General features: G+C 47.9%; 1 protein-coding gene across 1 annotated transcript in view; it reads right to left on the reverse strand.

Annotated features, from left to right (window-relative positions):
• LOC102558668 (mucosa-associated lymphoid tissue lymphoma translocation protein 1) overlaps positions 1-16,711 on the reverse strand; it is a 54,284-nt gene extending 37,573 nt beyond the window's left edge. The window contains exons 1-5 of the mRNA XM_019477871.2: positions 16,209-16,711; positions 11,899-12,013; positions 10,168-10,286; positions 4,992-5,139; positions 3,612-3,790 (exon numbers count right to left, since the gene is read on the reverse strand). Coding sequence (XP_019333416.1) covers positions 3,612-3,790; positions 4,992-5,139; positions 10,168-10,286; positions 11,899-11,908 — 456 coding nt within the window. The 5' untranslated portion in view covers positions 11,909-12,013; positions 16,209-16,711. The remainder of the gene's footprint in view (positions 1-3,611; positions 3,791-4,991; positions 5,140-10,167; positions 10,287-11,898; positions 12,014-16,208) is intronic.
• Between the last annotated feature and the right edge of the window lie 1,108 nt (positions 16,712-17,819).

Genomic DNA, 17,819 nt, shown 5'->3' on the forward strand with positions numbered 1-17,819 from the left:
GGCCCACTGGAAGAGTGCAATCTGGGAAGGTTTCAATTAGAACTCCTCAGGTACATACCGAAGAATGTACGTACTTGCCAAAGGTATCCGTGCTGTACTCAAAACCATATTAACTCTGGTTATCATTTCTTTCCAAAAAGTATTGATAATAGGGCCTGATTTCCACTGGGATCCACACAAGCTTTTTAGCACAGGTTAATCTGAACTTGTTAAAGCGCCCCTTTTCCCCTGGAGAAGATGAGGCCTAAAGTTGTTTCTGCATGTTCAGTAGTGAAGAGTGATACAGATAATACAGTGTGTAAGGGACACTGAAAGAAACTAGGAAATGGTACATTTCTACTGAAGAACCAAGCCCTGAGTGGGATTTCTAAAACACCACCCTGCAGACAGGAGTCAGCTGAGAACCCAGTGTATAGAGGTACAATTTACAGCCCTGACATGGTGACCAGATTTATGCAGAATCATAAGGCACTTGCACACATGCAGGGAGCCTGCTCCGAGACGCTGGAAATCCAGTATGTTGGAGCAGACTCGATTAATTGAGTCTGCTGGAGCACGTAAATTGACATGCTCTGGCAGCCTCGCAGATGTGCATCAGTGGCGCAGTGTGTCTCCATGATGAGAAAATGGCAGTGGTGTGCTTTAAAACAAAACACGTTTGATGTGCATTAGTTCAAAGAGCCCTGCTGCCATTTTCACAGCACGGGGACACGCTGCACCATCAATACCTGTGACATGCAGCCACTTTTAAGTAGTGAGTCGCTCTAATTAAAAGTGCCTGGCACCGTATCAGGAATACATGTAAAAATGCCCATAGATTTCAAGGTTAGAAGGGACTGTGAAAACCCATTAGATTGATCCCAGACATCACCCAACAATCCCCACTTCCTGCCCAGCATCCTGTGGCAGAGCGAGGACAGCATTTTCGGAAATGCCCAGTCCACATTTAAAGACTCCAGGTGATTTCCCCTTGAGCAATTAGAGCACTGAGCAGATTTAGCAGCTCTCACTCACTCATCAGTTCCACCTCCTCCCTGGTCCTGGCTCTTCTCACTCAACACAGGGAGATGCTGGGCCACCTACTTAACTCACCTCAGAGGACAAGGACTAGGGTCTTCCTCTGGAGCAGTGATTCTCAACTGCAGAGCTGCCAGATACTTTGAAAGATGCCAGATCCTTTCAAAGGTGCCATGAGTTGTGAGGAGATAAGCAGATAAGCACAGGTTCAGGCTTGTCCCCATCTGGTTGATCCCCTCCCCTCCCCACACACTGGGCTTCTGTAATATATCATTCATTTTTTAAACTAGGTACCTCTCAATTCACACAAGTTACAGAGGGGTGCCTTGAGCCCCCAAAAAGTTGAGAAACATTGCCCTGGGGCTCAGAGCCTGTCTGCCTCTTCTAGTCCCCAGCCTCGTATCCAAACTGTGAACCCAATTGCTTGCTCATAGCCTGAGGGATGTCCAGGAGCCAGCAACATTTTCCTGTCTGGGGCCTTAAAATAAAACTTCTACAGGTAAGTGCCATCCCCTAGGGCAGAGGTGACCAACCTCTGGCACAGATGCCACACATAGCATGGACAGTCGGTGTGTGTGGCATGCAGCATGCTGGGGAGGGGACAGGCAGTACAATGGCAGATAAAACAGGGAGCAGCAAGCAAAGCAGCAGTTCAGGAAGGGAGCACAGGGCAGAAAACAGAAAGCTGAGCAGCAAGTTTGGCCAGGGAACCCAGGGCAGGAAGCAGAAAGCAGAGTAGCAGCTTGAACAGAGGCAGGGGATCGGAGTGCCACTTATTAGCCCAACAGCCTCCCTTTGTAGCACACCTGCCAAAAAGGTTGGCCCCCACTGACCTAGGGTCTTGCTTCTCCAACAAGTGAGGGCCAATCAAAAAAAGAGGGGTGGCCCAATTAGGAAGATAACTAAATCAGCTACCCTTGAGTGTCCTCCATTTAGTCCTTCTGCACCTTCAGCCAACCTTCTCCACCCATCCCCCAAGAGGTCCAGATCCCAAACCCTGCAATCTGCTAGTTGCCCCAGATGTATCCCTTCAAAGAGCATAGGCAAAGCATCTGGCCCCAGAGATCAGGCAGCTGTAAGAACTGGTGGGAGGACTGGAAGAGATGAGGCTGTTCTTTAAGCCCGTTTCCTAAGCCAGGGAGACAAAGCAAGAGTCTGGCTTGACCTGCTTGGTAAAATAAGTAGAAGGCAGAGACAAAGAGACCAGTACAAATGGGTTATGCTTAAAATAATTTGGGGTTTTTAAGGTTTCAGCTAAGGCTACAAAACTGTGATGGCATCCTAATCAGTTGCTATCAGGATAGAGGAAGTGGCTAGAATGGAATCACAGCACACATGCTTTCAATTGAGGAATTACACAATGAGGTTTATGCTCTTTTCTGGAGGTTGGTTCTTGGGGAGTCACTTGGAAACCTCTGGATTGGACTAAACAGCTTTGAAGAGGAGGAGCAAGCCACCATGGATGCCACCAGTGGGGCCACCACCCCACTGGGCTTTGTTCTAACCCATAAAGGTGCCCTGGTGAGACCAGGCCTAAAAGAGGAAAACAAGTCTGGGTGGATCCTGAAAAAAACATCTGAGATTTGAACCTGAGGTTCACCCATCCCCAAGCAATGTCATCTTCCTTCCCCATCTTCTTTCACTTCTTTCCTATCTTCCCCTTCCTGCCTCCTCTCTCTGCTGGCTTAGCTGACCAAAAAGACGTGCTTTTGCAACACCTCTATAATGACGAAGGCAGCTAAAAACAGTGGCTTCAAAGCCTGTCATGGTTAAATTAGTTAGTTGCTAAAGCAGCAAATATGATCGTGAGCCATGACTGCTATTTTCCAGAAGAGAGGACCAATACAGCCCTACAGTCATCTAATGTCTCCAACTACTGGCACGCCAGACCCTGAGCACCTCTCTCTATATGCAGCACCCCTGATCACTCACTCACCACTTAAATGCCTCATGAAACTAACCCTCCCAGAATTAAATTGGCTTTGTTACAGACTGACATAACCACATGGATTTCTCAAGAAAACACACCACTGCGTTGAAAGAAGCCACACAGATCTTCTGTCTTCCTTCATTATTGCCTCTGAAAAAATCCCAGCCATCCAAGGGACAAGGGAGATACTTGGGTTCTGTTAGGCAGCCCTGGAGACTCAAATACCACAAAGAGTTTGTACCTTGCTTTGAAGGGGAATGTACCTGGGTGCAAAGTGGTTTCTCTAGGGGTGGACAGACTGGAAGGGGCAAGCACTCCATGGTAGAATGGCTGATCACAAAAACCAAAGCCCTGGGAGCTGAACCTTGTCTGGGCCACCACACGTGGTACAGAACCATGTTCCACATGGCTGCAGAAAGTCAGAGAGCATCTTGGCCTCTAGCAACAAAGATGCTGATGACATACTGTTACATCCATCACACAAAGACCTTTCCTGCCTAGTCCTATCAGCAGATACCATCCTATCATCCAGATACCACACATGCTACAATGTGACTGACTGGGGTTAGGGGGTTCTCTTGTGTTCATGACCCAGCTATATACACTCTTTTCCTATGCCCATCCCATGTTGCCAAAGTTTATAAGCCATTTAAAACAGTGTTACCAAGAGTTTCTTCTTCTTCTGATCCTCCATGGGTTTCCCATTGTGATACCACTGGTAGTGTGGAGCTGGGATACCCAGGGCTGCACACTGGAGCTGTAGTTCCTTGCCCACTTTCACCTCCAACACAGTTGGGTTGATGACTATGACTGGTTCTCCTTGCCACAGTTCTGGGAGCAGGTCTAGAAAGCAACATTACAAATGAATGGCAATAGTGTCCTTCTCATTCGTCATCATATAGTAAGAAGTAGCTCCTCACAGCAAGGCTCCATGCCAGCAGGGTTGCAGAGCACCAAACCACAGCATAGTTCCCATCCATCCAGTGTACTTTGCTTTCACCTTCAAGGCATGGCCTGACTCCCAGAGCCTCTCACCATCCCAAAGCAAGCCTCTCCCTATCAAGCAGTTTTTGGAACTGCAACATATTTTCACTCTCCAGAACCCAATCCAAGTCAGGCAAAGTCTGGCCTGCAGCAGACTCCATTTCCCAGTAGCCCCTGCCCACATCACTGCAACCAGCTTTCTTGGAGACCCCAGCAGCGGCAGCACTGTGACAGCGAGGGATCACGGTTTCCATGGAGAGCAGTCCCAGCAGCGCTGGCAGGGAAGGGAGGTGCTCTGGACCTGGGATCTTGAGGTGGTGACAATGTGGTCCAGAGCCTGGGCAGAGTGGGCAGTGTACTGCGGCTGTGCCCTGGCTCCAGGCCACACTGTCACCACTGCAAAATCCCAGCCCCGACCCTGGAGCAACTCCCTGCCCAGCTGTGCACCCTGCCAGTGCTGCTGAGGCCAGTCTTCATGGAAACAATGGCCCCACACCAGAATAGCACCCTCACTCCTGGGGTCTCCATGGAAACTGGCCATAGCAACGTGGGCAGGGTCTGCTGGGAAATGAAGTCCAGCTGCTAGCCGGATCTGCCATTTTGCCCACCATTGGTCTACAGCCACCTACTTTTCTGAACACACCTCTCCATGGCACTCCAGCACCAAGTGAACATTTAAAAGCCCTATAGGCTTAAAGTTATCTTGTTTACTTTGTCCCAGTTTCTAAGACTTGCTATTTCCCCCGTCCCATTGCCGAGTTCAAATGTAGAAAGTGTTATAAACAGGAGGAGTCAAACACTTGTGGAAAGATGACAGGATTTAATTTACTCAGGAACACAGACACAGCTGTTTGACTTAAAGATGTTTGACTTAAAGATGGTCACTTAATTGAAGTCAGCTTTCCCTTGGTACCTCAATTTTATGGGCTGGCCCTACATATTGCCAGGGAAGATCCACAGGCCTGGAAGGTCTCTGTGTCCTAAGAGAAAGTGAAAACTCAGCAAAAGGATTCAGGTCAAATGCACTGGAAGGCAAGAGGGGAAGAAGAAGTGCTCGTACCTCTGGCAATATGGACCTCCACTTTCACCCAGTTAGAGAAGGTGAAGTTTCTTTGCAAGTCGTTGATCCTGCAGATGTACAGTTGGGTTTCTCTGGCAGTGATGAGCAAGTCTGGCTCGGTGGCACCAGTAATTTGGCAGCAAGCAGACTAAATAACGAAAGAAAATGCAGGCAGTGGGAAATAGCAACAAATCCTCTCTCTTCACTGGTATCTCTGTAACCACAAGACACCTGCAAGTTCTCAGGGAGGTATATTAAAGTAGAGAAGTCCCTGTCAGCTATGCTGATAGATGAGGCAGAGAAGGGTATCAGGCAAGCGAGCCCTTTTCACAGCTCTCAGCAATTCTTCAGCCTCAGAGCCCTACACAGTCATGGCAGCATCCTCCTAGACTCCATTCTTTTGGCTCTTTTCTTTCCCATCCTTCTGGTTTCTTGACTGGCCCAACCCAAACTCAGCTCCATTGTCCCACAGCACATCCAACAAGGCAGACCAAAGCAGCCCACTGGTGGGGAAAGAACTGATCAGAATGAGCTAAGGAGTCAGGCCAAACTGCTTCTGTGGCCTTGAACTTGGGGCTTTGGCCCACCTTGTTCAGTCACTCATCCCAGTGTTTTACTTCCTCAGCCAAGCTTTGGAGTGGACATAGGTGGTCAGAACTCATTATCTGGGCCTAGCCACCCACCCACTCCCTGCAACAAAAATGGCCAGCCAGGGCCAGTTGACCCTTTACCCAAGTGACCCAGGCAAGGAAGCATTTGGGCAACAAGACTCAACTTTGTACTCGGGCTGCCTCACCCTTGGCTTACCTCTGCTGGATTCTCTGGCTACCTGACCCGGCTTGCCTGTGGACCCTGAGAATGGTGACCCTTTAGCTCCCTAACCCAATTCTGGTGTGATCTCCCAGATATCTGACCTGGCTCACCTGTGCTGCCCAACCCTCTGGATCTCTGACTTAGTTCCCCAGACGGATCTTCTGGCTTCTTGTCTCCCCTACACTAGAACTCTACACACTCCACTCAGATCTTAGTTGCCTCTTCTGACCCTGGTTGAACCCCAGACCTAGCCACCCATGACCTGGCACAACTGCTGCCAGGTATCACTTTGTGGCGGAAGGGAACTGCTTTTTCCAGGCTGTGCAAATGTGCTGCAAGTAGCAATCCACTGAATGAAACAAGCAGGCAGAGCAGAGCACTCCCCTTCCTTTCGCTCCTGTTGTGTTCGCTGACCTTGTCCTAGAAGCAAGATTCATCCTAATAAGAAAGTATAGCCAAAAGCCCTGATTTAACAGGGGCCCTTTCCCTTGCTAAGAAGGGACTGCATGAAAACCCTGCTGATGTGAGACTGTTAGGAAAGGAAAGGTGATCATGCACATGTGTGCCTGTATATGCAACCTTGTGTACATATGAACATGTGTATGTGCATGTAGATGTAGACATGCAAAAGTGTGTGTGCATGTGTATACATGGAGGGGAGAATCTGCCAAGCAAATGGCCATTCCTCTCAGTTTCTAAGTGTTTTCACCTTACACGCTAGTGTAAAGTGAAAGAAAGAGGAAAGTGTCACCGTCCTCTAGTACTTCAACACCCAAACCAGTGACTCTCAACCAGGGTGCTGCAGCACCCTGGGCTGCCCTGAGATCCTTTCAAGGGTGCCCCAAGTTGCTACACAATGATAGCACTGTTAGGTGTGCAAACATGATTCACAAGCTAAACCCAGAGATTTCAAATAAGAATCTATAGAATTAAAAATATTCTAACTAGTTGTGGTCTTTGAGTTCTTTGCACAGAAAAAGTGCTCTATTATTTCCATAGACAAAAATATGTGAAAAAGAAGAGCAAGCATTTTCCAAAGGGTGCCTCAAGCCTTAAAATGTTGAGCACTACTAACCCAGACACTGCACTGAACTTGCAGCCTGCACAATAAATACTTGCAGCCTGGTAACCAAATACCAGACATTTTGTGTCACTGCCAAGTCCTGTGAGCACCTGGGGTCAGCTCTTCTCCCTACTCAGTGGGAGAGAAGGAGAGCCCTGCCGGAGGAGCTAGTCCCAGGGGGAATGATGACATGAAGCACCAGGCAGTGGAGGGGCGGGGTTTGGGAGCAGAGTAACAGCTAATTTCCTATGAAAGGGCAAAATCCATGCTCACAATCAAGGGCTCCTGCTCTGCGCAGTCAGGTACCCATAAACATCTGGTGGGAGGGATCTGATATCTCTCGGCCTTCACGCCTTCCCATCAGTCCATGCACTTTCCTGCCTCCCCCTCTTTCCTACCTGCTTCTCCTCAATGAGGTGACTTCAGTTTCTATGTGATGGCCCTTCTAGATCAGCTGCTTTCTTTCTTTTCACTTTCTTCCTTGCTTGGCCTCAGTCACTGAGCTGGCTCCTTCCTTCCCTTCTCCTGTCAAAGTCTGCTTCCCCTGGCTCTATTCTCTCAAGACCTGGCTGCCTTTCTCTGATTTCCATTGTACCTCCCTGAGCAATACCTCCCTCTTTTCCATCGCTCACACCTGCCATGACATGTAGCACACAAGCCTCACTGGGATTTTTGGCCTCCTCTTTCACATGCTAGCCTCTTTCTTCTCTGCTAACTCTGTGGTCTACAGGTTCAAGTCCTTCTTGTCTGTATCCAACTCTTGTTTTTCCCCACCTACAGGTTCTTGCTTTCCCTCTGCCTATGTTCTTATCTCTCAGGAAGCTGAACGCCTCTGGAGAAAATCTAAAACACATGGGTTAGGAGGGGGTGGGGATGGGGAATTCTCCACCTACTGGAAAATCCCCCTCCTTTCTCCAAATTCTGCTACAAATTTCCTTGCTGAACAAAACTGCTTATCTATTAATAAGTACCTAAAACATAATAAAAAGTGATAAATATAGCTAATATGGATTGTCAGAGGTAAATCATGCCAAACCAATATAAATTCATTCTTTGACAGAACAATTAGCCTGGTAGATAAAGTAGAAAGAAGTATATGCAATATACCTTCACTTTCCTACAGGTCTTGATACCATCCCAAGTCATTTTGTCATAAGCAAACTGGGGTATAAGTGAAAATCAAAAGCAAGTGGAAGCACAAGAGGTGAAAAACTGCTCTCAAAGGGGAAATATCAATGGTCCACTATTCCACTGGGCAGGTATCTCAAGTGGGAAATCTCAAAGCAGCTGGGTGTGGTCCTGTTCAGTATTTCAGTTAATGACTTGGATGACAGAACAGAGAGTACACTTATACAATATGGGGATAACACCCAAGTGGGAGGGTTTGCTAGCATGATGGAGGACAGCCTCAGAACTCAAAACGATCTTTACAAGTTGGAGAAATGGACCCAAATCAAAGACAAATTCAGTTAAAAAAAAAAAAAGGAGAGCACTACTGTTAGTCTGGAGAAATTAAATGTACAAATAAAAACAGGGAATAACTGGCTAGGCAGCAGTACTGAAGGAAAATGATCTGGGGATAAGTGTAAATCAAAAACTGAATGAGAAGCTGTTGCAAAAAGGCAAATTTCATTCTGGGAGCTAGCAACATCTGTGTCACAGGTAAGACATGAGAGGTAATTACTCCTCTGTACTTGGTACTAGGAGGCCTCACCTGAATACTACATACAGCTCTGGACATCATATTTTAAGCAACACAGACAACTTGCAGAGTTGAAAGGACAGCAACAAGAATAAGAGGGGTAAATAACATGGTCTTTGCAGAGCAGTAGAAAAAACTGAATTAGTTTAATGCAGAAAAGACAAGAGAAGGGGGACAAGACTATAGTAGGCTTGAAGTGATGTAGTAGCCATGATGGTCCAGGAAATATGCAAGAAGGCTTTTTTGGTGATCTCTCTTTTATATCAGAGATGTTAGACCAGCTTTCAGGCATAAAGTGCTCTTTTTCAGGTCTGGGAAAGAAACAAGGACAGCCTAAGCTTTATAACAGAGTTGTGTGTGTTAGCCAGAGAGCTGTAAATGACAAATCTCCTGGGAATCATAGAACCATAGATGAGTAGGGCTGGAAGGCACCTCAGAAGGTCATCTACCCCCAGCTCAGGGTAGGATCATCCCAGTTTAAATCATTCTAGACAAATGTTTCTCTAACCTAGTCTTAAAAACTTTGCAAACAATTATCTCAAACAACTATCAGGCACAACGCCCAACACATCAAACACACACTAACTTGCCACAGGTAAAGCCTGGAGAGGAAGGCACCGTCACTGTCCTGCCACGCTATAGAGAGGAAGTAGTTGCTAATTATTCTCAACAGATCCAAGGAAGAGGAGGATGTTACATTTCTTGCACAAGGTTAGGCAATAGGCACTAGCTGTCACAATGTAATCTGGCTTCTTTTCTCTTCATGTTGTGAATTTTCCATTGTAAAAGGTGAATTTCAATATGATAATATTTTTCCATTACATACAAGAAAGAAGGGGTTAGTGTGAAGTGTGGCAGAACGTAGGGCAGGGTAGCACCTTAGAGATGTACATGTTCAGAGAAAAGGTTTTAATAAAGAAGATCATGACCAACTGTTTTTTTGGAGGGGGGTTTGTGGAAATGGAAAAAAGACAAGAATAAATCAGCTTAATTTGCAGCAAAAGTGATTTGGCTTGGATATCAGGGAATACTTTCTAACTATAAGCGTAATGAAGCACTGAAGCAGGCTGCCTCATGATCACTAAAGCCTTTTAAGAACCGGTTAGACAAACTTCTCTCAGTGGTGGCCTAGGTATCAGTGACCCTTTCCCAGTGCAGGGGGGTTCCTGCCTCAGTACAGAAAGCATGGCTTCTTCGAGTCCCTTTTATCCCTCAATTTCTCTGAATCTACTCCATGTTTCTCTGCTCCTGTATCCCCAGCTACTACAAACCTGTCCTCTCCTTTCAGCTCCCCAACCTCAGACCCACGGTCTTTCCTTGTTCCTGCCCCTTGGCTACTTTGCCTTAGCCGATTTCAAATTGCTTGCAACTGCAGTATTCCTTCACTCCTTGCAGTGGGCCCCTTGCTCCAACCCGTCCCAGCTCTTCTCCATGCAACCAGTTATACAGGCAGCCACTCAGGCATGGAGGCTTTGCAGTCCCAAGACTAAGAGGCGTTCTCTTCCTTGATCATTTCCAGAGCTGCCATAAACATGGTTTAGGGAGAGGGAGCTCTCTCTCCTGCAGTCAGAGATGGGACTGGATTTCTCTGGCCTTACCTGGCGCTGGGAGAACCACTGATACCGCAGGGAAGTGCAGGCCTCCGCTCTACATCGCAGAGTGAGAGAGTAACCGGCAGGGACGGAGGCAGAGACTGGCTGCTCGGTGATCACAATGGCTACGTGGAAACAGAAGCAGCCCTGTTAGGAAACTCAAGGGGCAGACAAAACAGCAGAAGAGGGGCCTGGCACGCAGGGCCCTCACCCATTCAGGGTCTTCTCTTTGCTGTGGAGCAAAGGGGGCCGAGGCACAAGGCAGGGCACTGTTTTCTCGGGTATTTGTTTGGTGCCAGATTGAGGTCTGTCCCCACCTGGGTGTGATGGAAGAAAGGATGGTACCAGGAGCCTTCACTCAACACCTAAGGGGCAGGGTACCGACTGCAGTCCCTGAGCATGGGCCCTGGCAAGAAGGGGCAGGCAGGGGCCACAGGCTTGCCTTTCTCTGTGACACCTCATTGAACTGGCCAGGCATATGACAGGGGTGCTGAAGAAACAGATTTTGAAAGCCGACCGGCACCCAATGCCTAGGATATGGCACAAACCCAGAGGGTTTAAACACCTCTGGACCACAGACCTGTTTGATCTGGCTGACAAAGCAGGCCTCATTGAGGCCTTGTATATGCCCCCTCCAAGCCACACCTGAGAACTGCACCCTATCTACTCAGGCCTCCTCAGCAGGCACCAGGGTCCTGGAATGAAGCAGTGTAGATGGTTTAGAGGCCACTATGAGCACACGCTCAGAGGCACGCTCAAGCTGTGCATCCTGGGGGTGCTTCTTGGTGCACACTCATGGGATGCACTAAGTTGGCTAACCTGTCTAGTGTCTGAGTACTGGCATGTGCTGAGGGGAACCAAACAGACAGTGTGCGCCTCTCATCAGTGCTCCCAGGCTTGCTAGAGTCCCTCCCAGGCCCTCCACAACTCAATAGGCCCTAGTAGCTTAGCAATATAGAGTATATGGCAGGCAGCTGGTATGAAAACATCCATTGTGTCTCCACACTTAAGCCCAAGTTGAGTTTAGGAAGAGAAACAACACTATTGTTCATCACTGACATTCAAAAGTCATGAGTCAGATCCCCAAAAGCCTAAAATTGACTCAAATATCATCAGAAGAATTAAACCACAATGAATGCAGTTTGTTCCATTTGTCTTCTGGTACCTTTGGTGCAAGGGAGTTCAGGGCTCAGGTTTTCTACATTTCCTCTGCAAACAAGGTGTAGGTAGAAATTTGTTTTGTATTTTAAATGGAAGCAAAGTGTCTCCCACCATTGTGTGCCTATAGCAGCTGGGGCTTTAAGACACCAAGAATTGGATAATCTTCCACCTAGTACATGCCTAAGTGCAATCCTAATACCCTGCTCAAGATTCTAAAAAACACCAGGACTCCTTTTTTTATAATACACCATCATCTTAGCCTTGAGACTAAGTCACCAAAACTAAATCAGCAGGAAGAGACCCACCTGCCTTCTGCATTAACTGTTTTTCAGGGACTAAGGCTAGGTGGAATGGGATGGCCCTTAGGCAGTCAAGTCTACTTAGATGCCTATTAGGTGAAGAAAGTTTTGTCCCCAAGTCTCAAGAGACTCACTGTCTCACTTCAAGGCAGCAGCATAAGGATGAGCACTTCAACCAAGCCGATAAGCTCTGGGGAGCAGGAGAGAGATGTGGCAGCTACTACAAGCTGCAGCGAAGGCAGAAACTGTCTTCAAACTTTGCCAAGGTGCTGCTCACCTTTCAGCATCGCTTAATGGGCAACTTGTCCTTCCCAGGGCACAGGCAAGAGCCCAGCCTCTGCAGCCATGCGCTTCACTCCTGGTGGCTCTGCCGTCTAGGAAACAGCACCTGCCTCTGGAAAGAAGCAAAGAGTTCTTGTAAAATAGGAAACCCTTGGCACCTGTGGCAGCAAATCAAACAGAGGCAGCTGGGTGTTGCCTGATCCATCCTCACTTGTACCCCAACATGAAGTAGGAGCAAGAAGTCACCCACTTACTGCTACAGTGGCCCTATGCCCCCTTTACCTTGGCTACAGAGAAGCAGCCATATGCTCCTCACAACCAGAAGGAGAAGGTGGAACAGAGACAAGTGAGTGGCACCGGGAACATATGGCCTTAGCTCTCCTAGATGAGGAGAATGTGGGGGTGGAAGTCAAGCAGAGTTGAGAGGGGGAAAATGAAGGTGCGGCTCAGATCACGGGAGCCCAGAGATCTGATAGGGAGGAATGATAGTAAGGAGGAATTAAGGCTCATCAGAAATGGGTTAGGCAAGGAGATGGAGGGGGAGTCAGAATTGTTCAGGGAAAGGGGTGTGGAGATGTCCTGATTTCTACCAAGGGGAGAGAAAGTACCGAGCTTTGTTACAGAGGACCTCCTGGAGCTAAATAAGATAGGAGATGGGGACAAGAGCTGGGCAGCTAGGGCCCTGCTGTTCAGCCTGCCTTCCCCCAGTGCCTATAGCTTTACTTGTCTCCCCTATCCCCTTCACCCACAATTTTCCTCTCAACTAGCCTCTGTCCCTGCAACTGCTCCATCCAGTGTGCTACAAGCCTGGACCTACAGCAGCTTAGAGCAACTATACTAAACTGGTACTTCAGCCACACCATAGACATGCTCCTTATGTCAAGGAGGTGGGCATAGGACACTTGGATGATAACATCAGGGGAAATCTTAGCTGGACAGATTAGTTGGCTTCACCCCCTGTGGGCTGGGCACTATGTGGGCATGCAGTCTGTTGTAAAACTGCCGAAAGACAGGTCTTGCAGATCACATTCAGCCCTGGGGAACTCTCATGGTTTCAGTGGAAGCACTCCAGGGAACAGCATGGCTCAGTCACAGAATCACGGAAAATTTGGGTTGGAAGGGACCTCAGGAGGTCATCTAATCCACCCCCTTGCTCAGAGCAGTACCATCCTCAACTACATCATTCCAGCCAAGCTTTTGTCTACCTGGGTCTTAAAAACCTCCAAGGACAAAGATTCCAGCACCTCTCTGTCCCAGTGCTTTACCACCCTCCTAGTGAGAGAGTTTTTCCTAATATCCAACCTAAACCTCCTTGCTGCAACTTGAGATGATTGCTCCTTGTTCCGTCATCTGTCACCACTGAGAACAGTTTAGCTCCTCCTCTTTGTAACCACTCTTTGGGTCTGTCTACATGTGCAATTAATGTGTATCAATAAACTCTTGAGCTAATTGAGCCACAGTTTTTTGCTCCCAGACATGCTGTTGGAACATGTTCGCAGGAGCAAAAAACTCCAGAGCATATGGCATTATTTGTGCACAGCGTGTGGAGCCCAGTCAGAGCAACCCAGGCTGGCAGGGGACCTGGGGGTCAGCCTGCCAGCCCAGGGCTCCTCTGACTGGGCTCCACGTGCTACGGAGGGGCTGGCTAAGGCACATATGCCCATGCAGCTAATAAACTCTGCAGCAAGGTTGTACAGGGTCGTACTTATTTTTCAAGTACTACCTTGCTGAGGATTTTTTTCATGCACAGCAGCACACATGTGAACGCTGCCCTAGTTGGCTGAGGCACAGGGTGCTTCAGTGCAGGCTAGCCAGCAGGCAGCCCCCACACTGAAGCACCCCAGCCAACTGCTCCGTAGCACATGGAGCCTGGTCGGAGCAGTTCTGGACTGGCAGAGTGACCCCCGGCTCAGCTAGCCCCACACTGAAACACCCTGTGTTCCAGCCAGCCAGGACATGTGCTGCTGTGCTGCTACACATGCGCTTCTACACATGAAAAAATTCTGCAGCAGAGTATATACAAGTATTAACCTGCTGCAGAGTTTATTAGTAATAGGGGTGCACATGTAGACACTGAGACATTTACTGCACAGTTAATTAGTCAACTACACAATAAAAATCTCATGTAAACGTGCGCTTCAGGTAATTGAAAGCTGCTATTAAATCTCCTCTCAGTCTTCTCTTCTCCAGACTAAATAAACCCAGTTCTCTCAGCCTCTCCTCGTAAATCATACAGCCCAGCCCCACAACCATTTTCGCTGCCTTCCACAGGACTCTCTCTAGATTGTCCACATACTTTCTGCAATAAAGTGCCCCAAACTGGACATAGTACTCCAGATGTGGCCTCACCGGTGCCGTATAGAGGGGAATAATCCCTCAATCTGCTGGCCACACTCCTACTAATGCAGCCCAGTATACTGTTAGCCTTTTTCGCAACAAGAGCACACTGCTGGCTCATACTCAGTTTATTATCCATTGTAATCCCCAGGTCCTTTTCTGCAAAACTGTTGCTTAGCCAGTCAGTCCCCAGCCTGTACCAGTGCATGGGATTGTTCCATCCTAAGTGCAGGACTTTGGACTTTGTCCTTATTGAACCTCATGGCATTTCTTTTGGTCCGGTCCTCCAATTTGTCAAGGCCCCTCTGAATTCCAGCCCTGCCCTCCAACATATCTACTACTCCCCCTCCCCCCCCCACACTTGGTGTCAGATTATCAGCGAGGTTATGATTACAATTGCTGTTGCTATATTACTATTTTGAATAGCTCCATAGATCCATCTGGCCTAGCATATTAGTAGAATGAAACATAAAACACTCCAACAGGCTACAATTCATGAAGAATATCTATGAATTTTTAAACCAGATATTTTATTACAGGCCCAGTCCCTGCCTGCACTCACTGCTGTGGCTATAAAGCAGGTCCTTTGTGCAGTTAAGCTTCTAGCTTTTAAAACAGGGACTGTGTTAAGACAGCAGCATGATCAGCTTTGCTAACAGCTCCATCATATTAAGGCTCTCAGATGCACTGGTGATGGACTCACAATTAGTGCCTGTCAGAGGCACTCAGTCCCGGTTGGCTCAGAAGCCCCCTGAGCAGTCAGCATTAAGGAAAAGAGTAGCAACATATCCCATACACACCCCTCAGTGAACTGCAGCAAACACGCTCCAGTTTAAATTTTTAAAACCCAACAGCACATTATAATACTGTAGTACAAGGGTTGCATTAGTCACAGCTGCAGGAAAGATTACCTAACACAGGCCGTCAAAAGACAAGAAAGCTTTGATAACCTTTTCTGTGAAGAGCCAGGGGGGGCAGGAGGGGAGGTTTAAGTAGAAGCCAAGGGATCCAAGGTCAGAATATCTCTGACCTAGAAAAATGATACACATGTACAACTAACAGTGACCCTGACACTATAAGTATTTAGATAGGCAAGTGCTAGTACAGTAAATGGGGGAACAGGACAACTGAACTCAAAGGAACCAGATTCACATACAGGGCAGCCCGAGGGCAAAGGGGAGGAAGAGACGGTCAGGAATGTGTTGAAGGGGTATAAATGGCCTTTAAACTGAGTGTGCTGCTAACATTTCTTGTTAGCTACAGCCATGACAGTGCTATATTCATCTTGTTTAAAAATCAAAAAACGTAATGACCAGAGTTTTGTTTATAAAATCCTTCACCTTAACAGCAAGTATGGATTGTGTTTTTTCTGACAGGCAGTAGCACAACCTTAATGCTTCCCACATGTTGCTCAAGACAATGCCAGAAGACGTAAGGAAGCGGTGTAAGCTTTGCTTTGTTTTATGCTGTCCTACCATATGGTGATTTTAATAGAATGATTGCAGCAATACTGAAACACAAACCTCCGACTTTCTCCTGTCCCCAGCTTAGGCCTCAGGGCTGGGAGGAGCTGAGAGCATCTGCAACTTGGGTCCCACTTGTGATCGGAAAGTATCGTTTCTCCCATTTCAGTGCTTTCAGATCCCTTATAACTTTCTGAACGCACCAGCATTCATCAGCCAGTGGTTAGAGAGATGGCCTCAGGTCTGCTAGAGAAACACCCCTGTCCCTGTCAGTCCCTGCCAGACAAGCAGGGGATTCTGACTCTCCCACAAGTTACGCCAAAGCCAAACCCCGGCGTCCAGCCGGCAGGGCAGCGTGCCCAGGCAGGGAGGCTGCCAGGAGGAATCACAGAGGCCGCTCATGTGCCTCTTTCTAAGTTCTTCACTGCGCAAAGGAATATGAAAAGCGCTACAGAGAGGAGGAAAGAGACCGGTTCTGCCCGGGAAAAAGCACTAGGGGACTTACCAGGCGGTTAGCAGCCCCTTCACAACCTGCTCCTCGGAAAGGTTCTGACTGTACTGAACATCGGGGATCCAGCACTTCCTCATTTCTGCAGTGACTTGGTGAGGAGTCTCACACCAACACACCAGGCTGAGTCACTAGCCAATCCCAAAACAAGCCTAAGCGCAGAAAGTGAAACTGGGGGAAAATTCAGACTGCCAGCCAGTCTCCACCCTCTGAGTGAGACTCTTTGGAGCTAGCTCAGGAAGCAACACCCCGTGTTAGCCCCGTGTGAGCGGACATCTCTTCACAGGCGACTTGAACACATTTCTCTGTCACAAGCTGCCCCTAGCAGGGGATTTCCCAGCCACATTCAAAGACTGCCTATGAATCAGCACTCAGATTTCTTCTTTTAGCTCAATATTTCTTAAAGGGATAATGAGCTATAACAGTAGCAGCCATTAGCCACAGTACTGCTCACAAGCTACCGCACAGACAGACATGCTCACAGAAGCCCTCCACGATTCCTGCCCAGCCACAACCTCTGCTCTGCCTTCTGACAAAACCTCCGTATTTCTGAGCTGACAAGCAAGTTATGCAAGGGAATAATGTCGCTTGTCACTTTTTTACTTTGCCGCAACCAGAATGTACAGATTCCAAGAGGGTAAAGAGCAGGATGCAGAACCCGCTGCAGGAGACACTGCCTTAAGGTCAAAACATGGAATTTCGGCTCTACAGAAAATGCTGACATTTCATAAAAAGCTTCTGTCTGGTCTAGAACAAGCGTTACAATTTTCAAAATTCCCAGCAGAAGGGAAACTCCATTCTGTTCCCATTCCTTTTTCATTTCACAAGAACCAAAGCATTTTGGCTTTTGGAGCTGGCTGCTGGCTGCCTCAAAATTTCCTGGGCCCTCTTGACTGCCATAGATTCCTTCTGCAGCTCCTGGGGCCTGTGGAATGGGAAGCCTACAGTAGAGATCTCCAGCCATAAGTGTCAGAAAGGCTGGGTTTTCAGCTGGATGGCAAGTAGCTGAGAAGCCCTGTAGGAGCCAGCTTGACCCAGGTGTAGAACTTGGGGTCTCAACCCCAAGAGAGAACTGGCTTGAACTGTGTGTTTGAAGTGTCCAGATTTCATCCTGCACATGGGGGATCCAGGTGCTAGGAGCTGAGTCCTGGCTACAGCTGGAGCTCCAAGGAATTCCAAGGATACCTGCACATGCCAAGATCCCGACCATGAGACAGGCCAGCTGAGCAACCCATTAGACAAATTGGAAGACACTTCCCTGTGCAGGGCAAAAGTTTATCAAAACCAAGATGCTTCTGTGTATTCTTTCAGTTCTGTCAGATCTGCATTCTCTGAATGCTTTGTCAAAAATTCCCCACCAACTCTGCCAAGAAATTGAGAGGACATTAAACCTACGCAAGAGAAGCTGCGACCACCATGCTCTGGAGATAATGCAGGTAGTGGCTGCAACTAGGTTTGGAGAAATCTCTAACCTGAGACACCTTGGAGTGCTTCATAGCTCTGCTCATGCAGTCTAGCTTCTCAGAGGCAAAGCCCTAGTTATGACATACAGTGCCTACATCTTCATCTGGCCCTTGCCATAACCTCTCACAGTTGGGACTGTAGCTT

Source organism: Alligator mississippiensis, chromosome 11 (genome assembly GCF_030867095.1).
Source record: "Alligator mississippiensis isolate rAllMis1 chromosome 11, rAllMis1, whole genome shotgun sequence".
Lineage (NCBI taxonomy): Eukaryota > Metazoa > Chordata > Crocodylia > Alligatoridae > Alligator > Alligator mississippiensis.